Source organism: Bos indicus x Bos taurus, chromosome 1 (genome assembly GCF_003369695.1).
Source record: "Bos indicus x Bos taurus breed Angus x Brahman F1 hybrid chromosome 1, Bos_hybrid_MaternalHap_v2.0, whole genome shotgun sequence".
Taxonomy (NCBI): Eukaryota; Metazoa; Chordata; class Mammalia; order Artiodactyla; family Bovidae; genus Bos; species Bos indicus x Bos taurus.
In genome coordinates this window covers 69067076-69095047 of record NC_040076.1, presented here as the reverse complement: position 1 = coordinate 69095047, position 27972 = coordinate 69067076, and the positions used below count along the sequence as shown (strand labels likewise).

At 42.9% G+C, this 27972-nt stretch overlaps 1 protein-coding gene across 1 annotated transcript; it reads left to right on the top strand.

The window, feature by feature from the left end:
* Positions 1-27972, top strand: MUC13 (mucin 13, cell surface associated). The gene is made up of 12 exons (XM_027536469.1): positions 1-225; positions 2429-3502; positions 7654-7773; positions 9022-9128; positions 12922-12977; positions 16537-16700; positions 19271-19396; positions 19710-19830; positions 20477-20514; positions 22143-22227; positions 24817-25012; positions 27051-27972. The coding sequence occupies exons 1-11, from the start codon at positions 174-176 to the stop codon at positions 25010-25012; spliced, it is 2139 nt and encodes a 712-aa protein (XP_027392270.1). The 5' UTR covers positions 1-173; the 3' UTR covers positions 27051-27972.

The following is a 27972-nucleotide window of genomic DNA, read 5'->3' as shown; positions in this document are numbered from 1 at the left end:
TCTCAAAAGCTCGAGAGAGACCTATGTTATACGACCAAACCCTAACTAGTAATTGCCTCTGTTAGGTTTGACGTCAGTTGATGACTAGACTTTGAACCTGAGAGAGAGTTTAAAAGAAAGGTAGCTGGAGGCAAATCATTTCCTTCCTGGATTACCTAGCGAGAACATCCAAAATGAAAGCCTTCGCTCTCCTTGCTCTTCTTGCCCTCCTTTTTCAAGCCTTAGGTAAGGAACACTTAAAATTTTTTCATTCCTTTAATCCTGTTTGTTGTCTCTGAGATAGAATCAGCAGGCTTAAGCTACTAATTCCCACTGCCCCATTAGGTGGACTGTGTTGTGGATGAAGTTTCCTGGGGGCTCAAAGGCACAAGGCATTTCAGTCTGTGACGAAGGCAGATAGAACAGTAGTGAAAAGAAATTTCTGGACTAGGATTTGGGGTTCAGAGAGCCTGAGATTTGCCCTTGAAAGTCCTGAGGCCAGACAAGAGCAATTTAGTAGTTCAGTGCCCTAGAATCTCCTCTTTAACCCCCAAATGTCATTTGGGTCCTAATGCAGAGCACAGACCTGGTTTAATCCCTGAATGTGGCATCAAGAGTTTTCTGCCCCTTATCCTTGGGAATTAGCGTTTACCTCTGGGCAAATCCCTTAATCCTCTGAGTATTGGTGGCACTTCTGTCAAATGTTGATGCTCATATCTGTTCCACAGACACAGTTGGGCACAGGTAAGCCCTTGATAAGTGAGGGTAGCAGCAGTCAAAATGGCCAGCTGGTCAACTGTTCTCTTGTTCCTGGAAGGACACTTGCCTATGACTGACTGGTTAAACCAAGCCCTGTTCAAGGTGAAGAGCCAGATTCTACCATCCAGGGGTGTCCAGACCCAAGGGGAAATCTGATAGCATCTTCAGCAGTTTTCTATATCCAAAGGTTTAGGAATAGCTTCCTTACTAAAACTTTTCTTTTAATTATTTCTTTTAAACTGACCATCATTCTCAGAGCTCTTGGAGACAGTTAAGGGTTCTAGAAAAGTGATTCGGAGAAGGCAATGGCACCCAACTCCAGTACTCTTGCCTGGAAAATCCCATGGACGGAGGAGCCTGGAAGGCTACAGTCCATGGGGTCGCTGAGGGTCGGACACAACTGAGCGACTTCACTTTCACTTTCACGCATTGGAGAAGGAAATGGCAACCCACTCCAGTGTTCTTGCCTGGAAAATCCCAGGGATGGCGGAGCCTGGTGGGCTGCCGTCTATGGGGTCGCACAGAGTCGAACATGATTGAAGTGACTTAGCAGCAGCAGCAGCAGCAGCAGCAGGTGGCTCAGATGGTAAAGCATCTGCCTGCAATGCAGGAGACCTGGGTTCAATCCCTGGGTCGGGAAGATCCCCTGGAGAAGGAAATGACAACCCACTCCAGTATGCTTGCCTGGAAAATTCCATAGAAAGAGGAGCCTGGTAGGCTACAGTCCATGGGACTGCAAAGAGTCGGACACGACTGAGCAACTTCACTCACTCAAGAGTTTACTACTTCATGTGTCCAGGGATTCCTAAGAGTGGAAAAAAGGTGACTTTGATGATTACCATAGCCCTTAGGGCAAAGATTATCTCTATTCATCTTACTCTTTAAAAAGTTTCTGTGTCTAGAATTAAGAATTGGGTACACATCACTAGAAAACATCTTGAAAGAAGTTTGATACATTAAATACCTTAATGGGGTATTTGTCATCATTCTTTAAACATACCCCCTTCTCTACCATCCCTCAACTAATATGTCCTGTAATTGAAAATAGGGATAATTGCCATGAACTGTAAGGACAAAAGGAAGCTGCTTCCAGATGGTAAACAGCGTCCCCTTGTGGCATTTTAAATTGTCCTCACTGAGAACCACTCTGAGGAATATTAAACTCAGATTGACAGTTCTGCAACTACAGACATAAATGATATTACATCTCATAATAATAGGATATGTTGATATTAACACATAATTAATAGTTTATATTAATAAATTATAATTTATAACAATTAATGTAATAAATGATATTTACCTCATATTTTTCTAACCAGCTGAGCTAACAGACCAACTGCCATTGTACTTTTCAGTAACTTTTTTTTTTTTTGCTATCATGCACAGCTTGTAGGATCTCAGTTCCCTGATGAGGAATGGAACCCGGGCCATGGCAGTGAAAGCCCAGAATCCTAACCACTAGACCACCAGAGAACTCCCTAGTAACATTTTTCCAGTTTTGTCTGTTTAATTTTTAATTTGTGTCAGTTTTTTAAGAAGTAGTCATGTATTTTTATTTTTAATATAGTGCACTACATTTATTTTTTCAGGAAAAAATGGATTAGGTACTAATTAATATTAAATAATAGCAACTGCACTATGTGTTCAGTGTTTTGTCTTCTGAAACTTGGTATCTTTATTCTTCCAGCCGCGAACCCAACTGGCACTGCAACCACAGTTACTACAGTTACTACCATCACAAGTACACCTACTTCTACCACAGCTACTACAACCCCTACCGTCACAAGTACACCTACTTCTACCACAGCTACTACAACCCCTACCGTCACAAGTACACCTACTTCTACCACAGCTACTACAACCCCTACCGTCACAAGTACACCTACTTCTACCACAGCTACTACCACCCCTACCGTCACAAGTACACCTACTTCTACCACAGCTACTACCACCCCTACCGTCACAAGTACACCTACTTCTACCACAGCTACTACCACCCCTACCGTCACAAGTACACCTACTTCTACCACAGCTACTACCACCCCTACCGTCACAAGTACACCTACTTCTACCACAGCTACTACCACCCCTACCGTCACAAGTACACCTACTTCTACCACAGCTACTACCACCCCTACCGTCACAAGTACACCTACTTCTACCACAGCTACTACCACCCCTACCGTCACAAGTACACCTACTTCTACCACAGCTACTACCACCCCTACCGTCACAAGTACACCTACTTCTACCACAGCTACTACCACCCCTACCGTCACAAGTACACCTACTTCTACCACAGCTACTACCACCCCTACCGTCACAAGTACACCTACTTCTACCACAGCTACTACCACCCCTACCGTCACAAGTACACCTACTTCTACCACAGCTACTACCACCCCTACCGTCACAAGTACACCTACTTCTACCACAGTTACTACCACCCCTACCGTCACAAGTACACCTACTTCTACCACAGTTATTACAACCCCTACCGTCACAAGTACACCTACTTCTACCACAGCTACTACAACCCCTACCGTCACAAGTACACCTACTTCTACCACAGCTACTACAACCCCTACCGTCACAAGTACATCTAACACAGCTACTACAACCTCTACCGTCACAAGTACACCTACTTCTACCACAGAAAAAACAACTCCTAACACTGCTACGAGTACACCTACTTCTCCCGCAGGTAGTACAATTCCTGCTAACGCCTCGAATATGTCTACTTCTACCATACGTACTCCAGGTAAGAGCAAGTCCCTCAAATCTCCTCACTAAGGAGTCACAGTATTGTGAAGGACGGTAAGTATGTGCGTTCTGCCAGAGAAGGGAAGTGTGTATGACTGAGCGACTGAACTGAACTGAAGGTGTCCTTGGATATAAAACCCTGGAATTAAAAAGTCTGGGTCACACAGGCTAAGAGTGATGGCAGAGATGCTAAAAGATTACCTGCAGTTCCATTCTATTCTTTCCTCAAGCTACTTGCCAGATGTGGAAAATTTTTTAAACTTGGACTTTGTGAAAGCTACTTTTGCAGTTTCCCTCTCCCTAGGAGATTTTTGGAAATAGTTTCTTTTCTCTGAGGTCAGGTGCTAATAAGCACTGATGAAATCTCTAGCCCCACTACTAGATCCTCGGTCTACTGAAGAAATGAGTCAGTTCTACCCTGATTCTTCATCAAATGTTATTGAAAACAGGTGATATTACCAGAGCCATGGTCCAAAGGACGGATGTTTAGGGATACTGTTTAAGAGATGAAAATTGACCTCCCACCTAAGTTATTGAGACAGGAAACACTTGCTTCTTTGCCAAACTTCTTGCCAAAGTTTGGTATAGAATAGAGGTCAGTAAACTTTACCAGTGAAGGCAAACTAATAAATATTTTAGGTTTTGTGGGCCATAATAAGATCTGTTAAACAACTACCCCACTCAGCCATATTAACATCAAAGTAGCCATGGACACATGAATGTGCTGATTGTGTACTGATAAAACTTAGTTTACAAAACAGAGGAGGACTGGCAAGAATTGGCTTATGAGTCATAGTTTTCCAACCCCTGGTCTAAAAGAGTCTTGTAACCTATGTTTAAAGGATCTAGATAAACCCTGTTATTCTCAGTTAGGGAGACTGAGGCTCAGTAAGGGCAGCCACTTGCCCAGGGTCAAAGAGCAAGTTGATATCTTCCTATACATTATTCTTTTGGCTTCCTCAGTAATGTTTGGTAGATCTAAGAAATAAATGATTAAGGAAATGGAGCCAGAGGGTGCACTGAAACCTGCTTCCCAATCTTCTTTCATGTTTGGAACAGCTACACAATCAGTTCTCCTGTAGTCAGGAAAGGGAGCTTTTCCATGCCATTTCTGCTTCCCTAGACCCTCTGTCCGGAGAAGGCAATGGCACCCACTCCAGTACTCTTGCCTGGAAAATCCCATGGACGGAGGAGCCTGGTAGGCTGCAGTCCGTGGGGTTGCTAAGAGTCGGACACGACTGAGTGACTTCACTTTCACTTTTTCACTTTCATGCATTGGAGAAGGAAATGGCAACCCACTCCAGTGTTCTTGCCTGGAGAATCCCAGGGGGAGGAGAGCCTGGTGGGCTGCCGTCTATGGGGTCACACAGAGTCGGACATGACTGAAGCGACTTAGCAGCAGCAGCAGCAGTAGACCCTCCGTCAGAGTAAGGCAGCCTTCTTGTGTTCTGGCCCTATACTAACTGTGAGGCATGGGCCAAACCAATTCTCTTTTGGCTTCAACATACTCACCTGTAATAAGAGATGATTGAACTAAATAGCCACAAAATCCTTTTCCCACTGTAACATCCTGTGACTTTATTCCTGGCACACAGAAATGCTACCGAGTCTGTCCTTTATTGCCAAGGAGAAAGCCACACTGGGAGTTATCTGACCAGTATATCCAAAATGGTGCTGCACTCGACTTCTTCCCTAGGCTTTTCCAAATTATCCTTGCAATGTGGTTAAGGCTTTGTTGAAAAGCCATTGACTTTACTTAGAATATCAGTTAACACCCTGTTAGAGAGCTTGCCCTTATTGTTTGTGAGATACTGCATGCCCTATGCCTCCTACGTCCAGGTAGCCTGTTTTGTTTTTTTCTTTTACTCTTAAAAATATTCTTTTTAGATAGAATTTATTTTTTAGAGACGTTTTAGATTCACAGCAAAATTGAGAGAAATGTAGAGAGATTTCCATATTTCCCTGCCCCCATACCTGCACAGCCTCCCTTATTATCAACATTCCTCATCAGAGGGTACATTTGTGACAGCTGATGAATCTACACTGACACGTCATAGTCCAGTTTACTGAGGGTTTACTCTTGGTGTTGTGTGTTCAATAGGTTTGGACAAATGTGGAATGATATGTGTCCATCATAAAGACCATTTTCACCTTCCTAACAATCTGCTGCGCTCTGCCTATTCACCCCTCTTTCCCTGCTAACCCTTGGCAACTGCTGATCTTTTGTTGCCAGAGTTTTGCCTTTTTCCGAATGTCATGTTGTTGGAATCACACAGTATGTAGCCTTTTCAGATAGGCTGCTTTCATTTAGTAATATGCATTTAAGATTCCGCCATGTTGATTGTCAAGGCTTGAACATGAATAATATTCCATTGTCTGGCTGTACAAGTTTGTTTATTCACTTACCTACTGAAGGACATCTTGATTGCCTCCAAGTTTTGGCAATTATGAATAAAACTGCTCTAAGTATTCATTTGCAGGGTTTTGAGTGGAAAAAGGTTGCTAAATACTAAGTGAATACTTAGCATTTATATTGGGTAAATACTAAAACTTGCACTTGCTGGGTCATATATTTAGTTTTGTAAGAAACTGCCAACCTGTCTTCTGAAATGGCTATGCTTTATATTTATATTCCCACCAGTATGAGAATTCCTCACTAGCACTATTTTATTTTTTAGTAAAAGTGAATTAGGCCCATAGTTATAGAAAAAATAGCTTAAATGGGGTTAAAGTTTATGCTGCTGCTGCTGCTGCTGCTAAGTCACTTCAGTCGTGTCCAACTCTGTGTGACCCCATAGACGGCAGCCCACCAGGCTCCCCCGTCCCTGGGATTCTCCAGGCAAGAACACTGGAGTGGGTTGCCATTTCCTTCTCCAATGCATGAAAGTGAAAAGTAAAAGTGAAGTCGCTCAGTCATGTCTGACTCTTCGCGACCCCATGGACTGTAGCCTACCAGGCCCCTCCGTCCATGGGAGTTTCCAGGCAAGAGTACTGGAGTGGGGTGCCATCGCCTTCTCCAAACCACCAAAGGGGAGGGGGACAAATTAGGAATATGGGATTAACAGATTCAAACTACTATGTATAAAAGAGATAAGCAACAAGGATATATTATATAGCACAGGGAATTATAGCCATTATTTTGTAATAACTTCTAATGTAGTATAATCTGCAAAAATACTGAATTACTATACTGTACACTTGAAACGAACATTGTAGATCAACTATACTTCAATAAAAAAGAGACCATGTTATATACATTGTACCTTATATGTAGTTTTTTTTTTAAGCAACGATTTCCACCTATGGAACCATAAGAATTTTAAGACAGCTCTGAAGTTTGTCAGTCATTCAACCTATTCTGAAATCAAAGCTCAGAATCATTTCATTTGACAGAGGGAAATGGCTAGCCAAGATCGCCATTTGGCTAACTGGTGATTTCTCTTCTCGGATCCCGTCAGTTTTCCAAAGATAGAAAAGATGCTGCACGCTGTCTGATCTAGGAATCCTCAGCAGTGGTGTAGAAACCATGGTAATATTCTTCTCACCATTTATTCAGTCATCCACTCGGAAAGCCAGAAAGTAGAGTGGCCCTTCATCACTTCCTCTTAGAATTTTTACTGAGTTAATCCACGTTGTTCCCTTCCCCTTCCTCATAGGTCTGTATACCATGTATGTTAACCAGAGTATAATATCTAGTTTTGGGTGGCGGGTAGTTTTTTGCCTGGTCCTCCCTGTAAGTCAGTCATTCATATCTTCCGAAAAAAATATGGTGCTTTCTCTAAAATGATTTTGGAGCACCCCACCTAGTATTAGAGGAGCAGACATCAAAGTTCTGGAGGATCTGTGAAATCCAAAGTATTTCCTTACTCCTTGGAATTAGAACACTGGGATCTCTTTCTGAGCAGACTGTTACTCACTAACCTCTGACCTTTACTATTGACAAGTGCTTGGCTCTAGAATTTTAGCAACAATCTTCCTAGAGACATAAGAAAATATGTGTTTGTTTCTAGCTGTTCTAAGGGTATACCATGGCGTAACAGCCAAGTAATAGAAAGTGCCCAGGAGGGAGACGTGAAGATTTAAAAGTATATTTCCAGGTGTTATTTGTTGTCACTTGTAGATTTTTAATCTCTTTCTACTGTATCTCAGGTCCCAGCACACCTTGCAAAGAGGATTCATGTAAGGATGGTTCGTGTGTTAATCTGCTCAGTTATTATTTTTGCCTGTGTTCAGAAGGATATTACTATAAGTCTTCCACATGCAATAAAGGTGAGTTACAAAGGCTGAACAATGGGAATGTGCATCTCAGGCCTAAAGGGAATAGAAAACTTAAAATAATGATGAAAAGAGCTTCTGGAATATTAAAAGGAGAAGAAAATGTGCAGGCAACAAAGGCCAGCCAAGCAGAAAAAAAGTTTGCCTTTATCTCAGTGGAACCTAGTGGGAGAGGAGATGGACCAATTCAGATATGTGAACTAGTTCTAGAAGTATGGCAGGGAATGGGTCCCTTCACTTTATCTGGTTGAAGGATCAGTGCCATGGGGTCAAAATGAAAATGATAGGTGTAGAAAGGTACGTGTGTAAAATGAGAGATGTGGGTGTGTAAAACCACAAAGACTGCAGGAATACAAAGCAGTGCTGTTACATGGGGACACTGATGCAAGACGAGGTGGTTTCCTAAAGCTACAGAGTCAGACAAGCCAGGAACCTGGTCTCTGACTTCGGCTTTGGTTTTTTTTTTGTCATAGGATTTGCTTGTACCATAACACCAAATCTTAGTTTTGGAGACTTAAGAACTTCTCAGCTCTGGAAATGGACTTTAAGAGCAAATTGACACTACACTTTTTTGGTTAGATCAGCTGGGTGCTATAAAAGTCCAAGGCTGTTTCCTGAGCTATATGTTTTTGTCTGTTTCATGAAAAAGAAATATCCCTTCTTGCCAACTGCACTGGAAATGAATGTATTGTGTTGGCACAGGGATTAGAGATATCCCCAAGGCCAAATGGCTGTTCCTGTTGTTAGCATGAGTAATCTCATTTTGGGGATCCACTGTAAGTGAATGACCCCAAAAATAGAAAAGTTTTGTGCATTGAGATGTTTGTGCAAACTTTGTTTCCTTTTGAATAATTAAAAGCATTGAAAACAAAGAGTGACTCCATCAATGAAGGAAAGATGTGTTTCATAGAATATTATATAGCATTTAAGATGATAATTATGAAGACTTAGTAATGATTTGGAAAAATGTTTACTATTAAGAGTCAGTAAAGAAGACTCATGATATAAACTTGCAATTATAATGATACAAACTAGACACCTACACACACACAAAAGAGCTGGGAGAAATATACCAAAATGAGAATAATTGTGATAGGTTAGGTTGGGTTTGGGGTAATGTTTTTCATATTTCCAGAATTACTGTAGTATCAAAATGTTTAGAATTTAAAAACAATCTATGCTTTAAGCAAAATGGACCTTATTTGCATTGAATATCACAGAAGGATTCTGCTTAAATTTCAGGAAAGATATTCCCTGGTACAATTAAGGTCAAAATATCATACACATCTGAACTTGAAAATAAAGCTTCTGAGGCATATCAGAATTTATACATTCAAGTTACTACATTTGTAAGTATTTTCCAAACATCCTTCCTCTATAAATATTCTTTATTCTAACACTGACTTGTATAGACTGGCATTTGGGTGGTACAGGCTGGTACAGCTATCCCAGTGTTTCAAACAGTGAAATGTACCCTTATTGGTCTGTAAACAGTAGCTGTTCCAAATTCCCAGTGCCACTGCCTCCTTGGTGCCTGGGCTCTTCCTCTAGGACCTGGGGGCCTCCCTGTGATCCCGCAACCAGAGGTAATACGAGGCACAGCCAAGGGCCTTCAAAGCCACTTCTAGCCATGCCATACTCTTTCTTACAGAGGCTGATTAAATGGGCAGATAAATGTAATGCTCTTTTAAAATAAATTATTTCCATAGAATTGAAGAGAAAAAAATTGAAAAATTGTATTTTTTCCTTTGGCATACATAGTCTGGCTTCTTTAATGTCTGGAGGAGGAACTCCATCTGAATTAATAAACATTACTTCTTTATCCCGTTGTCAAAAAGGTCAAAGTGAACAACAATTTCATTTCATGTTGATTACTGTGAGTGAGTGTGTAGACATGGAGGAGATGGAGATCTGTATTCTGGAACCACATATGTCAGGAAGGTCTGGAAGGTCTCAGAGACGGTGTCCAGCCAGTGTTTCTCAAAATTTAGTTTTGAAAGGAAAAATATTAGGTTGGGAATATATCTCAGAACTCTAGGTGGAGAAAGACTTTAAAAAACGAATGTCTTAATGGGGGCCCACGAAGCATGGTGGCATGAAAATGGACCACAAAGTACAGAATAACAGCATCTAGCGACAGATTAAAAATTATGTAAAGAAGATAAACACACCTCTTTTAAGTCAAAAATCAAAAGATGTCAAAGATCCTTGGAGTACGGCATGAGGATGAATGTGAGGTTTGTCAGAGTTGTGTGTTTTATTAGTAGTGTGTGCTTTTGGCATGATGCTTTAACTCTTAATCTTGTCTTCTCAGTTTTCAAATGAAATTTGATTAGATTAGAGGCTCTACAGTAGAAGCTACCGCGCTTTATGGTTTTTGTGTTTTTAAAGAAACCAATAAAGCATTTTATACAAATTTGAAAAAAAATTAACGTTTTACTCTATGACAGTGTGTTTACATTTGAAATTACATAATTATAAAAGAGTTTTGTTATTAGAATTGTTAAAACATGAAAAAATATTATCCAAATGATCTTACAGATAGTCCAGGGAGAGCACGTGCTCATGACCAAACAGCCGGTGGCTGGCACTGCTGTGATAAAAGCTGTGTCTGCTGTATCCCAGGCTTGCCTGAGCCCCTTTGCCTTACCTCTTGTGCATGAGTGGCCTGCTGGCCGTGACTTAGCTTCTTACCCTGGATCTACAGTCCAATTTCCTGCTCAGATGATATTTGGCACATTGAGGATAAGCAACACCGGTGTTTCCATTTCTAGGAAATCCTTCAGCTGTCTCATGTGGCTTTACTGAGCACTGGCCACTGTGGCCACTGCATTTCCCAACATGATTTGGGTATATGAGTGTCCAGAAGCCTTTCCTGCTACAGATCTAGGCCCCTGGTCTTCAGAGACTAGTTTAGTGACTTGTGCAGTCAGATCTTGATGGTCCCAGAGGTGCCAGGGAGGGGATAGAGCACTTTATAATATCCAAGAAACTTTTAATCTTAAAGGGATACACCAGAACTCCTTTGCAACTCCTGGAGATAGGATAAGAAAGACAGTTTACTTTCTTTAATGTCCTCTTAGCAGACCATGTAGCTGGGGCAGTGCCAGCTCAGGCCCTGAGAAGCCTCTCAGGGTCTATTTTGTCCCCAGCTAGATCCAAGTGGACAGGCTGCATAGGGATTTGAAGTTTCCCTGTTATGCTGTACCTGGCATTTTATGTATATTTCTAATTCGCAAAGTAGCCACATGGGGAAGATGGTACTATGATACTGTTTAACAGATGAGGTAGGTAGTCAAGGATCAGGAAGGCTAAATAAACTGACCGAAGGTCACCCAGCTGATGAGTGAGGACGAGGAATTTGAACCCAGTCCTGCCTGACCCTCAGGGCTGCTGCTTCTCCCCTGCTGGCTCTGTTGTGCAGTGGGGGCCTGGCAGGCCTGTTTGCATAATTCCTGCCACCATGCCCAGCCTTTTGGCCCTTCAGATCAATAAGTGTATATCCTCAAATCCTCGAAGGATGACCTGGAAGAAGGAAAAAAGAAAAGGAAAGCCTTTTTCCTATGCCAGATGCTAATTTTGCAATCTTTTTTTTTTTTTTTTTTTTGAGATTTAAGAAATGTAAATGGCCAATGGTCAACAGTGGAGCTGGATAGAACCTTGGAGGTCATCCAATGAACTTGATCCTACGTAGACTCGCAGTGCTCTGATGGTTTACAGAAATACTAGCTCTTTCTGATATTTAAAAGAATTAAAAGGAATAGAGACATATTCTGGATACAAGGCTGCTCAGCCTTAACTAGAGTATCAAATTTATTTGAATTTGACTAGAATAAGAGAAATGTTTTAATATCTCTTAAAATTACACTGGTGCCATGATCTTTTAAAGTGTGGGGGAAAATAATAAAATTCTTGAATTATAAAAAGTTGCACCAACCCAGTTCAACATTCATGTAATAAATATCAAGACTGGGGTCCAAAGAGAGGAAGACATGTCCAAGGTTATGATTTCACATTTAATTTCTTCAATCATCAGTCAGCTTGTGTTTGTTGAGTGTTTCCTGGAGATGGCCCTATGCTGAGTGCTATGGGATGGAAGTTGGGGATGGGCAGGTATCGGTGGTATCATAAGAGGAAATGAACCCATTCTTGGCATCAAATAACTTACCTTCTAGCTGGGACCTCCAGCCTACCTCCACCTCACACCTGCCAGAGGTCCCAGTTTCATCTCTGGCCACTTGTTTACAAGTATCTAAAGTTGTCTGCTCTTAGAACACAACTCAGGCCTAATAAGATCTACCAGTGCTGGAGCCCTTCCAGCTCACAAAGCTATGTATCATGTATTCCATCTCATTTTCTACACATTAGAGCCCTATTCGGTGGGAATTACTGCTGTCTCAAATTTCCCAGTGAGAAAGTGAGGTTCAAAGAAGTTAAAATTTGCAAATGCTGACAAATGGAGAAACTTGACCCTTCAGCTGTCTTCTGAGCCACACTGCTCCCAAGCATTGGTGTGAGCTATTCCTTCCTCTGTCTACTTCCTGGACCCGTGCCACCTACTGAAATGCTTTATGGCCCGTTTCCTTTATGAAGCCCTGTCTTGCGCTCTGAGACTGGAAGAGCGTTTCTTTGAACTTCCATGGAAGATTGTATTATCTCTGGCACTTACCTCTGTCAGCTTCATGGTATAATCTGAGGTTACATGGTGTAACTTGATCATAGGCTGGGTCTGCCCATCTTGGTAATCTATGTCTCTGGCATAATGCCTTGGGAAGGTAAGCATTTAAGTCTTCCTTGGGTAAATTGATGAGTGTATGAAGTATGCATATAGAAAAGTCTAACAAAGATGCAAAACTTCACATGACTTCAAAAAGAGAAAACAAGTCAGTCACGCTATATTTAAGAGTATTGATTTGACTGAGCACTTCAGGTTTCCATCTTTTTCCTGGGTAGCTCTGACTTATAGCAGAATCACCCTATTTTAAAGCAGAAATTACTGAAAGGTGTTAGAGCACATGTAAAGAATAAATTTGCTGTGTTACATAAATGCGTTTAGAAATGGGTTTATATTAAAAATCTAGATATACTATTACTTTTCCCCCTTGCTGTAGTTGTTATTAAATCTGTTCTTCTTCTCCACAGTTTAAAGATACATTTAACAATTCTGAATACGGACAGACTGTAATTGTTAAAGTAAGGTAAGTTTGCTGTGGACAGAGTACTTTGGAAGCAGGCTGTGTTCCCTAACTTTTAGTCTCCTCTTGCATTCCCCATATGGCACTGAAGTCCTAGGGTGGCCAGTCACAAGTCAAGAAGAGGTGGTCAGTCTGAGTACCACAAAGGGCCCTGACTCAGATGCATATTGACCCTGGCCTGGGTGGGCAGAGTGTAGCCTGGGGATAGCAAGATGTTCCCTGTGATTGGCTACTTAGCAACTTGCTCACATGGTCCAGGACATCACCTGAATCTGTTTGTTCTGTTTGATCCCTTGGCTACAAACCACACCTGGCCATTCCCTGGAATGTGCATCCCAGGGGGCCTGGAGGAGAATGAATGGTTCATGGCCATCTCTTCCTTCAAAGGGGGAAATGAGGCAGACAGGAAGTCCCCAGTCACACGACTGGTCACTGAAGGGCCTGTCGTGAGCTCTTTCTACAGTAAGAACAGGCATGCAATGAGCGTATCAGCATGTGGTGACCAGGGCTGTGTGCTATTTGGAAACCCAAAGAGGTAGAGGATTCTCAAGAAATTAGTGATTCCATCTTGGCCTTCTCTGAAGCATATCAATACACAAGTGCTACAGGCTGAGGAAAGAACTCTCTAAGGGAAACAGAATCGTGCAGAACAAGCAGCTCTAATGTATTTATATTTCTGTGGTTTTATTATCACATCTATCTTCATAAACATTGTCAAATCCTTTGAGGAAAAAGATGAATTAAGAGAAGATCCCCTAAAAGTCGTGAGTTGTGATCTTGGCGATGAGCAAGGGGCACGTGTGACTGGTAGCCAGGAGGCAGTCTAACGGGAGGCACGGTACAGGCAGCAGGCAGAGAGGCTGGGCCCCAACACAGTGGCTGGAAGCTGGAGACACAGCAGACAATACTGAAGGCTATACATCATTGAAGGGTGTTAGGCTTGCTTTAGGGGACAACAGGGAGTTCATGCATCAGGATGACTGGATAAAAGCAGGAACAGTGAGGTATGACAGTAGTAGGTAGTAGGCAAACCTCTTCTTGAATCCCAGTCTTGGCACCTTATTTCTGTGTGACTGGGTGGGTGTTTTAACCTCTCTGAATTTTGTTACCTAATCTGTATATCTGGTTTACTCTGATCAACTTTCCCAGAACCCTGTGGGGAGCAAATGAGATACTGTTGGAAAGCTTCCCTGTGCAAAGTACCTGGCATGTAGTCAGTTTCAACATGTATTGGTTCCCATCTGTTTGCCTTCCAGAATAGGGGACCCTGCAAGTGTGATGGAGAGCTGGTCCCACGGAGTCATTTGGTGGGGAGTGGTTCCCTGAAACTGTGGCACTCCTTCCATTTTTAGGAAGTTACTGAAAGGGAGCCAGGGGTGTTTGGTGACAACACCTTACCTGTGAACTCAGTGTCCTGAGAGGAGCAACTCCCCCAGCTTGGGGGCAGTGGCGGGCAGATAGACCTCAGTCTCACTTCAGAGGGCATTTCTTAGGCTCCAGACCAGTGCTCTCTCCTCGGAATCCCCAAGCTCTTTATTTACTGCCCGAATGTTGGAATTGGAAGGATCCCCAGAATTCCTCCTACACTCCAATCTCTCTTTGGACAGAGGAGGACACTCAGGCTGAGGGAAGTTAGGACTGGTCTTGGGCCACAGAAGATGGTGGCTCCCCTGGGTCTAGATCTCTGGGTTCTTAACTTGGAAGCTAGCGCCCTGGTTCTGTATGCTACTGCTGCTAAGTCGCTTCTGTCATGTCCGACTCTGTGCGACCCCATAGACGGCAGCCCACCAGGCCCCGCCATCCCTGGGATTCTCCAGGCAAGAACACTGGAGTGGGTTGCCATTTCCTTCCCCAATGCATGAAAGTGAAAAGTGAAAGTGAAGTCACTCAGTCGTATCTGACTCTTAGTGACCCCATGGACTGCAGCCCACCAGGCTCCTCTGTCCATGGGAGTTTCAAGGCAAGAGTACCGGAGTGGGGCGCCATTGTCTTCTCCCCTGGTTCTGTATATGACAACCTTTTGTCACTTGAGTGCATGGCCACTCCATCCTTTCCTTGAACTCGTCCATGAGTAATGTCTTGCCTCCTGAGCTGTATGCTAGTAGGTTCTTCAGATGATGAATGAATTATGGATGGCATTTCTTTCCTAGCCCCACTGCAAAATTATACCATAGATCTCTGGTCATCTTTCAACTGATAAAGACGAGTTTGTACCAGGTACCCCTTTCTCACTGCCTGGTACCTTCCTTTGTTACCTCTGAGTTCTACCATGAACAAATCATGAAACTTTAAGATTCTAAAGCCCACTTTGCTTTTTGTACTCCTTTTTTTGAGGTGATCATTCCTAAAAACAGAATTTGGTTCATGTTTTGGATTTTCTGAATTGTCCCACAGAACCCATATAGCTGCAAACATTATCTAAGTAGGGTTGGCTGTGTTTTCAAACTTCTGTATTTATTCAAAAGTCAGAATGGAGTATAGAAAAACAATAGGACTGCAAAAATATATCCTGAGTCTTAAAAACACATGGACACAAGTCAGAGAGGGAAGAAGTTTTTTAAAGTCTTCTTTTTTCTCTCTCAGTGGTTTTATCACTTGATTTTTTTTTTGGATAAATGAAAGAATTAGAACTTGGCACAGCCGATCTCAGGACCCCAGCTGTAGTGCTAGTTAGAGAGAGGGAAAGACCCTTAGGATGGCTTGCAGCAAGGTGATGTGATTTGGTATTACATTCTGATGCTTCCTGGGCTTCCCAAGTGGTGCTAGTGGTAAAGAACCCACCTGGCCAATGCAGGAGACCTAAAGAGATGCTGTTTCCATCCCTGGGTTGGAAAGATTCCCCTGGAGAAGGGAATGGCAACCCACTCCAAATTCTTGCCTGGAGAATCCCATGGACAGAGGAGCCTGGTGGGCTACAGTACACAGGATCACAAAGAGTTGGACACAACTGAAGCAACTTAGCACGCGTGCACGTCTGATGCTTCCCACAGCCCCTCCTTTCTTGAGATCAGTTCTCCTCTGGGTCAGGTGTGCCCAGGCCTAGTCACACACACACACTTTGAAGCTGCCTGCTGGCTTTCTGGGCCCTTTCTGGGCATGATCCAGACTCAATATGGTTGATTACTGCTCTCTCTGTGTGCAGAAAAGAATACATATCCCTTTGTCTCTCTCAAGGCAGAAATCTGAGATTTTGCAGCTCATCGGGAGATCTACTCTTGATTTTCTAAAGAAAATGGCAGCTTACTGTTTCACATGTCACTGATTCTACTTCTGGTTCAATCCAGGCACTTAGTAATGATTGTCCACAATTTTTCTAAGTGCCTTCCACTAGGACCTTACTATAGTCCTAGATTTCCTCTGAATGCATATTGAGTAGAGATCTCTAAGTCTATAAATGGCCATCTTATAGCAACCCCAGGCCTCCCTCTTTGAGCCTCAACTGTGGATATAAAAAAATGGGTTGGGACTAACTCTGAGAGATTTGAGAGTCTGGGAGGTCTGAAGACCAATTTGGTGATGCTTTAGTTCAATTCATCAAGTGATGGATTCATTTCATTTTTAGCGCATCCACTTCAGCAAGATCTGAAATGCGTGCTGGTAACCAGGGTGTTGACGTAGCAGTAGTAAACATTTTTACAGAAAGTACAAAGGAAAATGAGACAACCATATCAAATGCCATTATAAAGGCGATTAATGCACCCTCAAGTAACTTTTCAGGATATGACCGTAAGTATTAAATAATTTTATTCAACATTTACCTGAAGACCTATCTACATTTTCTATTATAAATAAATAGAAGTAAATTTTTTACTTTCCTTGTGAAGGGGGCCAGAAGAACTGGATAATTGAATCCACAGACATCTCTGAGTTTTCTTTGAACCATCCTTTCTTCCTCCCTCCCTTTCCCCAGTCACTTGACTTCTGCTCATTTATAACCATCCCCTAAGTCATCAAACTGACTAGTTTCTTCCTCTTCTTCGAAGGTAGCCTTGGATAAATAGCCTCTGGACTGGGAAAGATGAAGAAAGGCAGAAACAGGAGTGCTCTGTACCAAGTTACAGCTTTCCAAATGCTTAAAGAAAATTTTACTTCCACGGTTTCCCCTTTAGGCAGATGCACATGCCCGCAGGAGAGCTGTAACAGTTCACTTTTGCTGTTTTATAAACACACCAACCAGGGCTGGCCTTTTCCATGAGCCCCTGTGACATGGAAAACACACACACTCTTTATTTGCTCATTTTTTATTTTTAACCCTTTGCTCTTTGTAATTGGATTTTTGTTGTCGTTGTTTGGGGTTTTGCTTGTAACAAGCCTGAGCTCATTTGGGACTCTGGACTGTCATACTTCTAATTTTCCACCTTTGGTTTCAGGACTTTCTTTTTATATTTTGTTTATATCTCTCCTCTGAGAACTTCCTGTGCAAACCATGCCAGTTTCTTTAAATTACCTGGCCTTCTCCCACTTTTTTTTTTAATAGCTCATTGAGGGTCATTTACAGCTACACAGTTAGGATTACATTTTCAAAGCTTCTTACTTTCCTGAACTGTTTTCATCTTCCAGAGTCTCATACCATGGAACTACACCTTAGCGTTTCTGAACATTACAACATTTACTCTCTCAAAGTCATACTCCTGTTTCTGGCTATCACTTGGTCCTTGTCTTCCAAGGAGCCAGTCACTTCTACCTGCCAATAAACTTCTCCTTGGGGGTCAGAATTTGGTCCAGAGTAGCAATTCATGTAGTCAGAATAGCTATACCCGCCTGGAAGATGAAATTGTCAGCAGGGCAAGACAAAACCTTACTATACACCCTGCTTTTGGCTAGATGAGATTTCTAGCAAGTGTGAGGAAGTTGAGAGTCCCGATCAGCTTGGGGATGGACCACTCATAATGGTCATCAAATGAATATATCCAGTGCATTCTTCAAGATAAAGTTAGGGTTCCCTTTGCAGTTCTCCCATTTGGCTGTACTTGAACTGCCTTAGCTCTGAGCCTGGCCAACTTGAAACCATTTGGCCTCAGCTCTAAGAACTGCTCTTTTTGACAACTCCTCTCAGCATCTCTCCACTCTGAGACCAGGCATGTGCTCTCAGATACATTAACAGAGTCTCAAATGATCCCAGCTGGAGATGGCCACAGGAGCACGAACTGCCCAGCATGTGGAAGGGAGAGCTCAAAACTTTTAGAGAAAAGTTGTTGCTCTCTCATTTCAGCTGCAAAGACAGGGTCTGTCTTCTATGTCAACAGTTGTAAAATCTCTTTCTCTGAGTTTTTATTTAGAGGCATTTTCAAACAGCAGGTGGTAAAGGAAGGTTAGTTACAGGCTTGGGATGTTTGGAAGAGAGTAACCACATCTCTTCTACCTGCTCCTATTCTCTCCCCCTAATCTATTTCAGATTCATCTTTTTGTCCTTAATGCCTTCCAGTCTTTTTCTAGACTAACATTCTTAAAAGGTGGTTTTCTCATGGCCATGCTTCTGCTTAGAATCTACAATGGATTCTCAGACTTGTAGGATAAAAGTCAGTGGCCTTAACCTAGCCTTCTAACCCTGCTATACCAATGAATGAACCACGGGACGATTATTTGTTGAGTCTCCTATAGTAGACACTTGCATTAGCCCCATTTCACAGGTGGAAGACACCTTGAACCCACCAAAACTCAAATGATTGAACAAAAAGCCTCCAGACAATCAACTGCAGAGCCAAGAATTCTACTTTCTTCCACCTCACCTCCCTGCCTCTCCCCTGCCCAAGTACAGTCCCATCACTCCCAGACAACAATCCTTTCCTTCTTTCCATCCCTTGTTTACTGCACTTAGACTTTGCCTCGGACTATTAAAATCTTTCCTCTCTTTCAAGACTTAGCCCAATTTCCACCTTCTCCATGTTATCTTTAGCTATCTGAGCCCCTGAATTCCCACTGTACTTAAAATCCGTGTTACAAGTTGCTGGTCGCAACTTCCTAAGGGTATAAACATGTAACTTTCCGAAGATGGGGTCCAAAACTTATGCAGCTACTGTGTCCTTCGTGGAACCCAGCAAAGAGCTAGGTACAAAAGAGAATTTGAACAGAATTCTATTGCATGGGATTGAATTAATTTTAATTGAATTACATAAGGAAATATTTACAGAAGAGACCCACTGGGGAGCTGAATTTCAGAATCTTGGATTTTCATTGGTTGAATCCCAAAATGTGTTAAAAGGCAGTGATGACCACAATGGAATGGGGTGTTTTCACAAGTTAGCTTATCCATATTGTCTTGCTAAGTATGTCTTTGAATTATTTGTGCCTCTCAGAGCAAGATCAGTGTGATTACTATGGTTGTAAAAAACCGAATGACCAAAATTATTGTGACAACGGCTTACTATGTGAGTGCAAAGACGGGCTGGTGAGACCAAAACCACAGATGCCTATGTGTGTTGGTAAGTGTTCCATCTGCTTCAAATGGTTCACCTCTTTCCCCTTTCCTTCTGCATTCTCACGAAGTACACACTTTCCTGCTCAAGCCTCCATGTGCATTTCAGTCTGAGGGATGTGAATTTTGGCTTTCATCCTACGGGCCTGGAGGGGGCCTTGGGTAAGAGCTGGTGAAGAGGTCCACGTACCACTTCACAGCCACTGAGCGCCTAGTTTCACCCAGAAAAAGCAATGTGAAAAATTGTATTCTGTGATGTGTCACTTTGGGGTTGAAGAGGCTGTTTCTGAAAATTACCCAGAAATCACTCTCTTTTGAAGCAATGTGTTCCGATACCTGCAATGCACAGAGCAAGAGGCAATGCCTAGTGAAGAGCAACGGGACAGCTGACTGCATATGCCTGCCAGGCTACAAGGAAGATAAGCAAGGGATTTGTCAAGAGTAAGAGAAATCACCCCCTTTTCGTCTTTTCATAGCTAAGGCTAGGTGAAAAGGACAGAGCTTGTAATGTACATATGAGTTTAGGTTTGGGAAGTTGGTTCACTGGCAGAAGGTTCAGAGCAGCAGCACCACCACCACCAATTTTTGAACGTTTATCTGTGTGCTGGGAACTACAGTAGGTAACGCTTCTCAAATAACAACTTCAGGAATGTATTCATTCCCCCATTTTCAAGTGACAAAACTAAAGCTCAGAGAATATAAATGGCAAGTCCCTGCTCACAGGGCAGCAAATAAGTAATAGAGTGAGCCATGTGGTCTCCCAGCTTGAGGGGTCCCACTAAGTGCTAGGCCTCTGGGACTCATCTTCACCCAAACCAATGAATCCTCCCGTGCTCTGAAGATGGAGCATTCAGCTGGTAGCCAATGGAACCACACAGCATTGTATGCCCCCTCAATCTTCCCGAGAGCCATGAAAGGTACTTACCTGGAAGATCGGGGTGCATAAGGAAGAAAAGAGAAAGAGGAGACAGAACGGGGAGAAGACAATGAAAGAAGGATGCACGGAAGACATGGAGGTTGGGTAGGAACTCTGACCTGCTTTCATAAGGTTCTTTACCACAGTTTCCTTTTCCTTCTTGTATTTTAGGTGTCCATTTGGCTACAGTGGAATCAACTGTGAAGACTGTGAGTAGAAAAGTCTTCCTTTGTTATTAAGCTTCTGAGAAACAGACATTGACCACATTCAAAATTCTGTCCAGTCCCCCAAAGTCTCTGACATGAAGAGAAAGAAAATCTGCCTGGAGTTTGTCTTCTGGGTCAGGCCAGTCCATGCCCACCCTTAGGTCATAGGTAGAGCCTCTCAGCTATGGGAAACAATAGAACTCAGCCCAAGAGATGGGCTGGAACCCCTGGACTTGTCCCAGGCCAAAGAAGGTTGTCCCAACATTGTATTCATTTCCTGCATTAGATTAAATATTCATTGTCTGCTACTAGAAAGGATAAAGACCAGTATATTCCAAAAATGTTTACATTAATAGTGGAGCAAAACTGGAAACCAGACATTTAAGTACTCAAATCATCTTTTTGTTTTACTAGTGTTTTTTAACAATTTTTTCCCTTTTTCCAAGTTTGGGATATGTTGTTGTAAATTCAGTTGCTTTGTTCCCTCCCATGCCCTACCCTCACCAGACTGGGACAATACTAGCTGTATTATATTTAAAATTTTATATAATGAACTAAGGATCAATGACCCAAGGTGAAGGAAATATTTCTGTTAGTTTCCCAGCCAGCCACAAAGTTAGTGATTAGAAATGCTCTTCTTTTCTACTGTATTTTGTTGTGAACCTGGGTTTGATAAGTCATTTCTTCCTTCTGGGCTTTCAGTGTCTCTACCTATAACATGAGAAGTTTGGCTCAGATGACCTTTGAGGCTTTTTTCCAGACTTAATGATCAATGGCCCCATGCATCCTGGTTAGTTAGAGGTGGCATAAAGGGGAGTCATGGAGCAGGAAGAATCAAAGGGATCTAGAGCAGCACTGACCAATAAAAATACAACATGAACTTCAAACTTAATTTCAGATTTTAAAAATTCTACGTAAAATTTTAAAAGTAAAGAGAAATAAGTGAAATTGATTTTTAATGAAATTTTATTTCACTTACTATATGGAAAATAGTATCCTTTTAGCAGGCAATCAATATAAGAATTATTAGAGATATTTTACATTTTTCTTCATACCATGTGTTTGAAATCCACTGTGTACGTTACACTGACATGCCACATCAGGACGACATTTTAAGTGCTCAGGAACACTAAACAGACCAGATCTAGAGGAGACTGAGTGGGAATGAACCTCCAGACTCTTCCCTCACCAATCCCATCCAGTCTTTACCTGGCTCCTCTATTAGGCACGAATTTAACTCCAACCTAGTTCCCCTAAGTTTATCAGCAAAATCAGTTATGGCGGCAGGCAAAGGCAGCAGAGGTAAGGAGGTAGAGTGGACCTCAGGTGAGATCCCACTCCCTACAAGCCCAGGAAGGCCTGCCACCATGGCCTCCTTTGGGTTTATGGCCTTCTTTCTTCTGGCAAGTTTGTCTCTTCTGACTGAGTTCTGAAGACACAGTTGGGGGTGACGGTGGACACAGGGTTAAAGGAAGTGAGCCACCCACTCATCCTGGCCCTGGAAGGGGGGTCACAGACCACAGCCCCATTGTGTTCTTGGCCAGAAACCACTGGGAATACTGGTACCTGTGCAGTAGACAGGGGCGTCTGCTTGGGGGAAGCTGTTCCTACTCTTCTCTTTTCCCTTTCAGCATTTCAGCTGATCCTCACGATCGTGGGCACCATTGCTGGCATCGTCATTCTTGGCATGGTGATTGCACTCATCGTCTCAATGAGGTATGGGACAAAGTGTCCCTTTCTTGGGTCACAGCGCCGTCAGCACTACACTCTGGTTTCCAAACACATTCAGCCTTTCCCAGGCAACAGAAGGAAAATAAGGCGAGACCTCTCTAATACCATTGACCTTTTATCATCAGAACTTTCTTCTGATTCTATGAGCTACACATGATTCACTGAAGAAAATAGAACATGTGTAAGGGAGCAGAATAAAAAAATCACCCATAAAACCCACCACCCTGAAACAACCAACATTTTGGCATACATCCTTCTAGGTTTTTTGACTACTGTTTAAAATCAATTTTGTATCTTTTGTGCTTTTAAATTTTTTGTTGAGATTTGTTTTTGCTTAATACTATAAAGTGACATCAGTGTTAGTTGCTCAGTAGTGTCTGACTCTTTGTGACCCCATGGATTGTAGCCCGCCAGGCTCCTCTGTCCATGGGATTCTCCAGGAAAGAATAATGGAGTGGGTAGCCATTCCCTTCTCCAGGGGATCTTCCCAACCCTGGGACTGAACCCAGGTCTCCTGCATTGTAGGCAGATTCTTCACCATCTGAGCCACCAGGGAAGCCTATAAAGTGACATAGCAACCGTTTTCTGATGTCATTAAAAATGCTTTGGGTAGTTTGGGTGTTTTTGAGCATGAGCCACTCATTCTCCTTGTTTGCCCTACAATAAACCTTTATTTGCTCAAAAAAAAAAAAAAAATCAAACAAAAAACTATTTTGTTAGCAATATTTAACTCCATTGATATTGTCAAATATAATTTTCATCAAGTCACCCCTGCCCAGAATCTCACGGCAAATAGCCTAACATCCCTGGTGGCTCAGATGATGAAGAATATGCCTACAATGCAGGAGACCTGGGTTTGATCCCTGGGTCAGGAAGATCCCCTGGAGAAGGTCATGACAACCCACTCCAGTATTCTTGTCTGGAGAATCCTATGGACAGAGGAGCCTGGCAGGCTGCAGTCCATGGGGTCACAGAGTTGAACGTGATGGAGTGACTAACACTAGGACAAGGACACCTCAGCTGAGCCTCCTGGGTTTTAAGTAGAAACATTATCTCTGCATGGTGTTTTTCAGTTTGGTGCCTTAAGTGCCCTTTTTCAAAACTTAAGTAGGATCCATTCATTCACTCCACATTTAGATAAAGTTCCCTCCATTAACAGGGATGGAATGCTATCATCTATTCCATTCTAGATGTGCCACGTGAGGAGTCACTCTGATTAAAAAAAAATGAAAAGCTACTTTTTAAAAGCAGTATTTGGCTCAGAGCTTATATTTTGGCAAATAGGTTTTCTTGCACTGTAATGTGAGAGGACAAATAGTTTTCATTCCTAAAATATTTTGTTTCTTCTTTTTTTTTTTTCCTTTTCACTCCGTTTTGTTATTAACTCTTCCCCAGAGACTTGATTGCAAGGATGCCAAGCTGGGAACTGGGAACATGGCCTTCCCTTTCCCAGGGGGAGGGGGGCCAGGACATTCAGCTCCGGAGCAAGGCTGCCTCCTCCATGGTGGACCGGCTCACTGCCATGGTCTCCAGGGCCCTCAGGGGCTGCAATAGAGCTGTGTCCCGGAACAGCCTTGGTTCTCAGTTCCCTCTTCCTGCTGCAGAGCCTGGTTTTGCTCTTAGCTCAGCCTTGGATTCATTTCTCCCGAAGCCCTCCAAGAATTAGAATTTCTTGCCCACTCCCAAAGGAAGGGAGCCTCTTCTCAGCCACCATAGACAGGAGTGTTGTCACAGGGAAGAACTCTGTGCTGGCTATCGGGGTCAGCAGGTGAATGGATCTTCCTTTACAACACCCCAGTGTCTGAGAGTCACCCTTGGACTGCCCTGTGGCCTTTATGGATGCCTCTGGCCCTACCACCCACTCTAACAGAGCAGCACTGTGGGTGACTGTGGGCCAGAAGGAAAGAAGGGTAATGATCAGAGTAACTGGCAGGGAGGCAAGTGCCTCCCTCACCTCAAATCCTTCCACTTGGCACTGAATGCTTACATTTGAGGTTCTTGAGGGCTCGCAGCAGATCCTGGGAAACTTCTATTTCTCCTTAAGACCTTCATGCCTTGAACTCATCTTATTCATTGAGGTGCTTCTATAGAATTGACTTTGCTTGAATGAAAAACTGTATCACAAATCATCCTTTTTCTTTAACGTTTACTATCATTTCCATAAGTAATTCAAAGGCACACTGAAGAATACTAACATTATTAGCAAAATGTAATATGACAGGCAGAATTATTAATAGATGGTAATGTTGGATCAGGATAATGTTCTGGTTTTGATGGTTACATGGAACTTATGCGGAGAGTCAGGGAATCTACACTGAATGAAGTACTGAAGTATTACCAGTAATGGACATCAGGTCTGTAGCTTATTCTTAAATGGTTCAGGAATGTTAACAGTTGAGGACTCTGGGTGATAGATGTATGGGAGCTTTGTGTAATTTTTTTGGGGGGTGGGGGTAACTTAGGATGTAAATTTGAAATTATTAAAAAAATTTAAATATTGAAAAAAGAATATTAACATTTGCTTCAAGGAACTTGCCACCATTGTCAGATCCTAATTTCTGTTACCAATTACAGGTTAAAGAACAAAGGCATGAATGTGGAAGAAGAGACCTTGATTGAGAAGGACTCAAGAAATCTGAGACTCAAGGAGACTGGCTTTAGCAATCTAGGAGCAGAGGGGAGCATCTTCCCTAAGATCAAGGTGAACCTGCCCAGAGACAACCAGCCAGAGAACCCCTACACAAGGCACATACCCCGACCAGACTATTAGGTGAGTATTATATGCTTTCTATTTGCCTTTGTTAAGTGAAATGCCCCAGGGCAGACTTGGGACTGGGCTACTATATCAGCAGCAGGCCTGGCTTCCCCATAGACCTTTTTTATTTTTCATCAGGAAGCTATTATAATTAGCCACCAGTTGGTCCCTAACACTGACCATCTATGTGACTTTAGTTCAGTTCAGTCGCTCAGTCGTATCCGACTCTTTGCGGCCCCATAGACTGTAGCCTACCAGTCTCCTCTGTCCGTGTGATTTTCCAGGCAATAGTACTGGAGTGGATTGCCATTTCCTTCTCCAGGGGATCTTCCCAACCCACGGCTCGAACCTGGGTCTCCCGCATTGTAGACAGACGCTTTGCCATCTGAGCCACCATGCAAGTCCCATATGTGACTTTAGACACACCACTTAATTTCTCTTACCATCTATTTCCTCAGCTGTAAAAAGGGAAGCTTAATTCAGATACCCTTAAGGTCTCTTTATACATTTCTTGGGCTATAACTCCAGTGGTTGTGATGGTAATTCCTAGACTGCTGAAGGCCCTAGGACCCAATGTAGGTCTGGCCTGGGAAGGACTATTGGTTGTAAGCATGGAACCATGTTTACATGGGTCCTTTCCAGCCAGCCCACATAAAGGCAAATCTCTCTTCTCCTTCCCACCCAGACCACAAGGCAACCTGGTCAATTTCTAAAGTAACAAGTGAGGCTGGTAATATTTTCTTTCCCTTGGGAGGACTTTCAAGGTGAATAGCTTGTTCTCCTGAGATTTGTATTAGAGAATTGTAGCTGGCATTGCTCAGTGTGACCGAATGAAACACTGAAAGGAGAAAGCCTGCCAGAGGAGACTCCTGAAAGGAGGAGTGACAAGACAGAAGGCAAAGGAGAAGGGCCGGAGACGAGGAGGGGGAAACCCAAGAGGCAAGGAGAAAAAAGGCTTGTTTAAAAGAGGAAGAGTGCGGAGACAGAGGAAGCAGGAGGGGTGAGGCATCGCAGGAGAGAAGAAAAGTAAAGAGGCTGAGGAGAAGGAGGGCCTAGGAGGTTGGGGGAAGGGCCGGGGAAGGGGTCACAGCATCCCCGCTTCCCAGGTTTGAGCTCAGCTTCTGTGGGTGGCCCGGGTGAACGGGCCATCCTTTGAGATTCTTAACGCACTTTGAATATTCTGGGAAAATCTGAGTCGTTTTATTTTAAAATCTCATGGTTGATTTTCCTTTAGTCACAGACTCTTAAGTGTTTCATGTGTGCATGAAGGGGTGATTTGCACAAAGTGTGCCATGTGGGGTTGGACACAGGGTCCAGTTAGCAGTAGTCGAGAATGGATGTCTCATGGACGCCTGTTGGTCCTACCTGGGGTGAACCTTCCATTGAACTCACCTCAAGCCTCCCTTTCTCCACACTGGTGGAATGCTTACTTCAAGTATTGCCTCTGAAGAAAGGCCTTTAGTGGCTCAGTTTGGAGAAGGCAATGGCAACCCACTCCAGTACTCTTGCCTGGCAAATCCCATGGATGGAGGGGCCCAGTGGGCTGCAGTCCATGGGGTCGCTAGGAGTCAGACACGACTGAGCGACTTCATTTTATTTTTTCACTTTCATGCATTGGAGAAGGAAATGTCAACCCACTCCAGTGTTCTTGCCTGGAGAATCTCAGGGACAAGGGAGCCTGGTGGGCTGCCGTCTATGGGGTTGCACAGAGTCAGACATGACTGAAGCGACTTAGCAGTAGCAGCACGCATGGGATTTAGAATCTGACAGACCTGGTTCACAGTCTGGCCCTTCCTGCTCTGAGCTGTGTGATCTCTGACAGGTTATTTGACTTCTCTGGGTTAGTTGACTCATCTGTGAAATGAACTAAATGAAGCCTACTTCAGAGGATAAAGATCAAATAAGCCAAAGTGCATAAAGAGCTGTTTGAATAATATTATTCAAATAATATTTTAAAACAGTGTTAATCATTTATGAAACTGAATTTTTTTATGCATTTCTGTCAGAATACTTCTTTTCTAAGAGTTCCCCTCCCCTCTCTCATTTTGTATAGAATTTTGTAAGAATTTGGATCCATCTACAGCCCCTCAACTCATATGAGCTTTTATTTTGAATGTTCAAAAGACTGATGGAGAAGGGAGCAGCCTTGAAGATCTGGCCTTTGGTACTTCTCTTCCATCCAACATCTAGCCTCTCCGAATGGAAGTTGTGACTATTTACAATGAATACAGCTTGTTTGCCAACCAAGTACCTATGAAATTAAATGCATATAGATACTGTGAGCATTTGCAAGATAGTTGATTTGCTCCAGTCAGGACAGTGGTTAGTTTTTCTTCCTGGTGGGGCAACAATAACAATTTCCTATCTAGAAGGAAGCTCCCTGGGATTATTCACTCCTGGAAGAGTCTAGAAGAATGTTGCTTGGAGTTGATACACTGCAGATAAGTGGCCTAATTTTGGAAGACTCTTACACACCAGCTATGGAGGTCCCAGGCAATGGGAGGAGATACCATCCTTCAAGGTGCTCAGGTTCATCCTCTAGCAAGTTAAAACAGAGATGCTACTTCTGTTCCTCAAATATAGGGATTTCATTTCCCTGCTGGGAGTTTGTGACCTGGCCTCACACCCAGGGGACAGAAAGAGACATGTCTCTTAGTTTTTGAGGAGCAGTTACTGGCAATGCAGGACCTTCTTAATGTCAACTAGAAGGCCTGGACTGGAAATGTCCCTCGAGCCTTGGGATACAGATTCCAGAGGTACTTCACCAAAGCATCAGCCTTCCCTCAGAGGCTCAGCAGCGGCCACCAACATACACACAGCCAAGAATGGGGGCAGTCACCTCGAGCACAGTCTTTCTTTAACGTTAACAGTATCCTTGCTTGTGTCTAATGTCCTGTCTCCGTGCAAGTTATTTTTAATTATTTTTTTTTCTTGACTGTGAAATATAAAAGATAACAAATAAAATGTCTTTAATA

Coding starts and splice junctions, on each gene's coding strand:
- MUC13 (XM_027536469.1), top strand. CDS start 174: ATGAAAGCCTTCGCTCTCCTTGCTCTTCTTGCCCTCCTTTTTCAAGCC. Junction 7,774..9,021: donor GTCTTCCACATGCAATAAAG/GTGAGTTACAAA, acceptor CTTAAATTTCAG/GAAAGATATTCCCTGGTACA. Junction 9,129..12,921: donor ACATTCAAGTTACTACATTT/GTAAGTATTTTC, acceptor TCTTCTCCACAG/TTTAAAGATACATTTAACAA.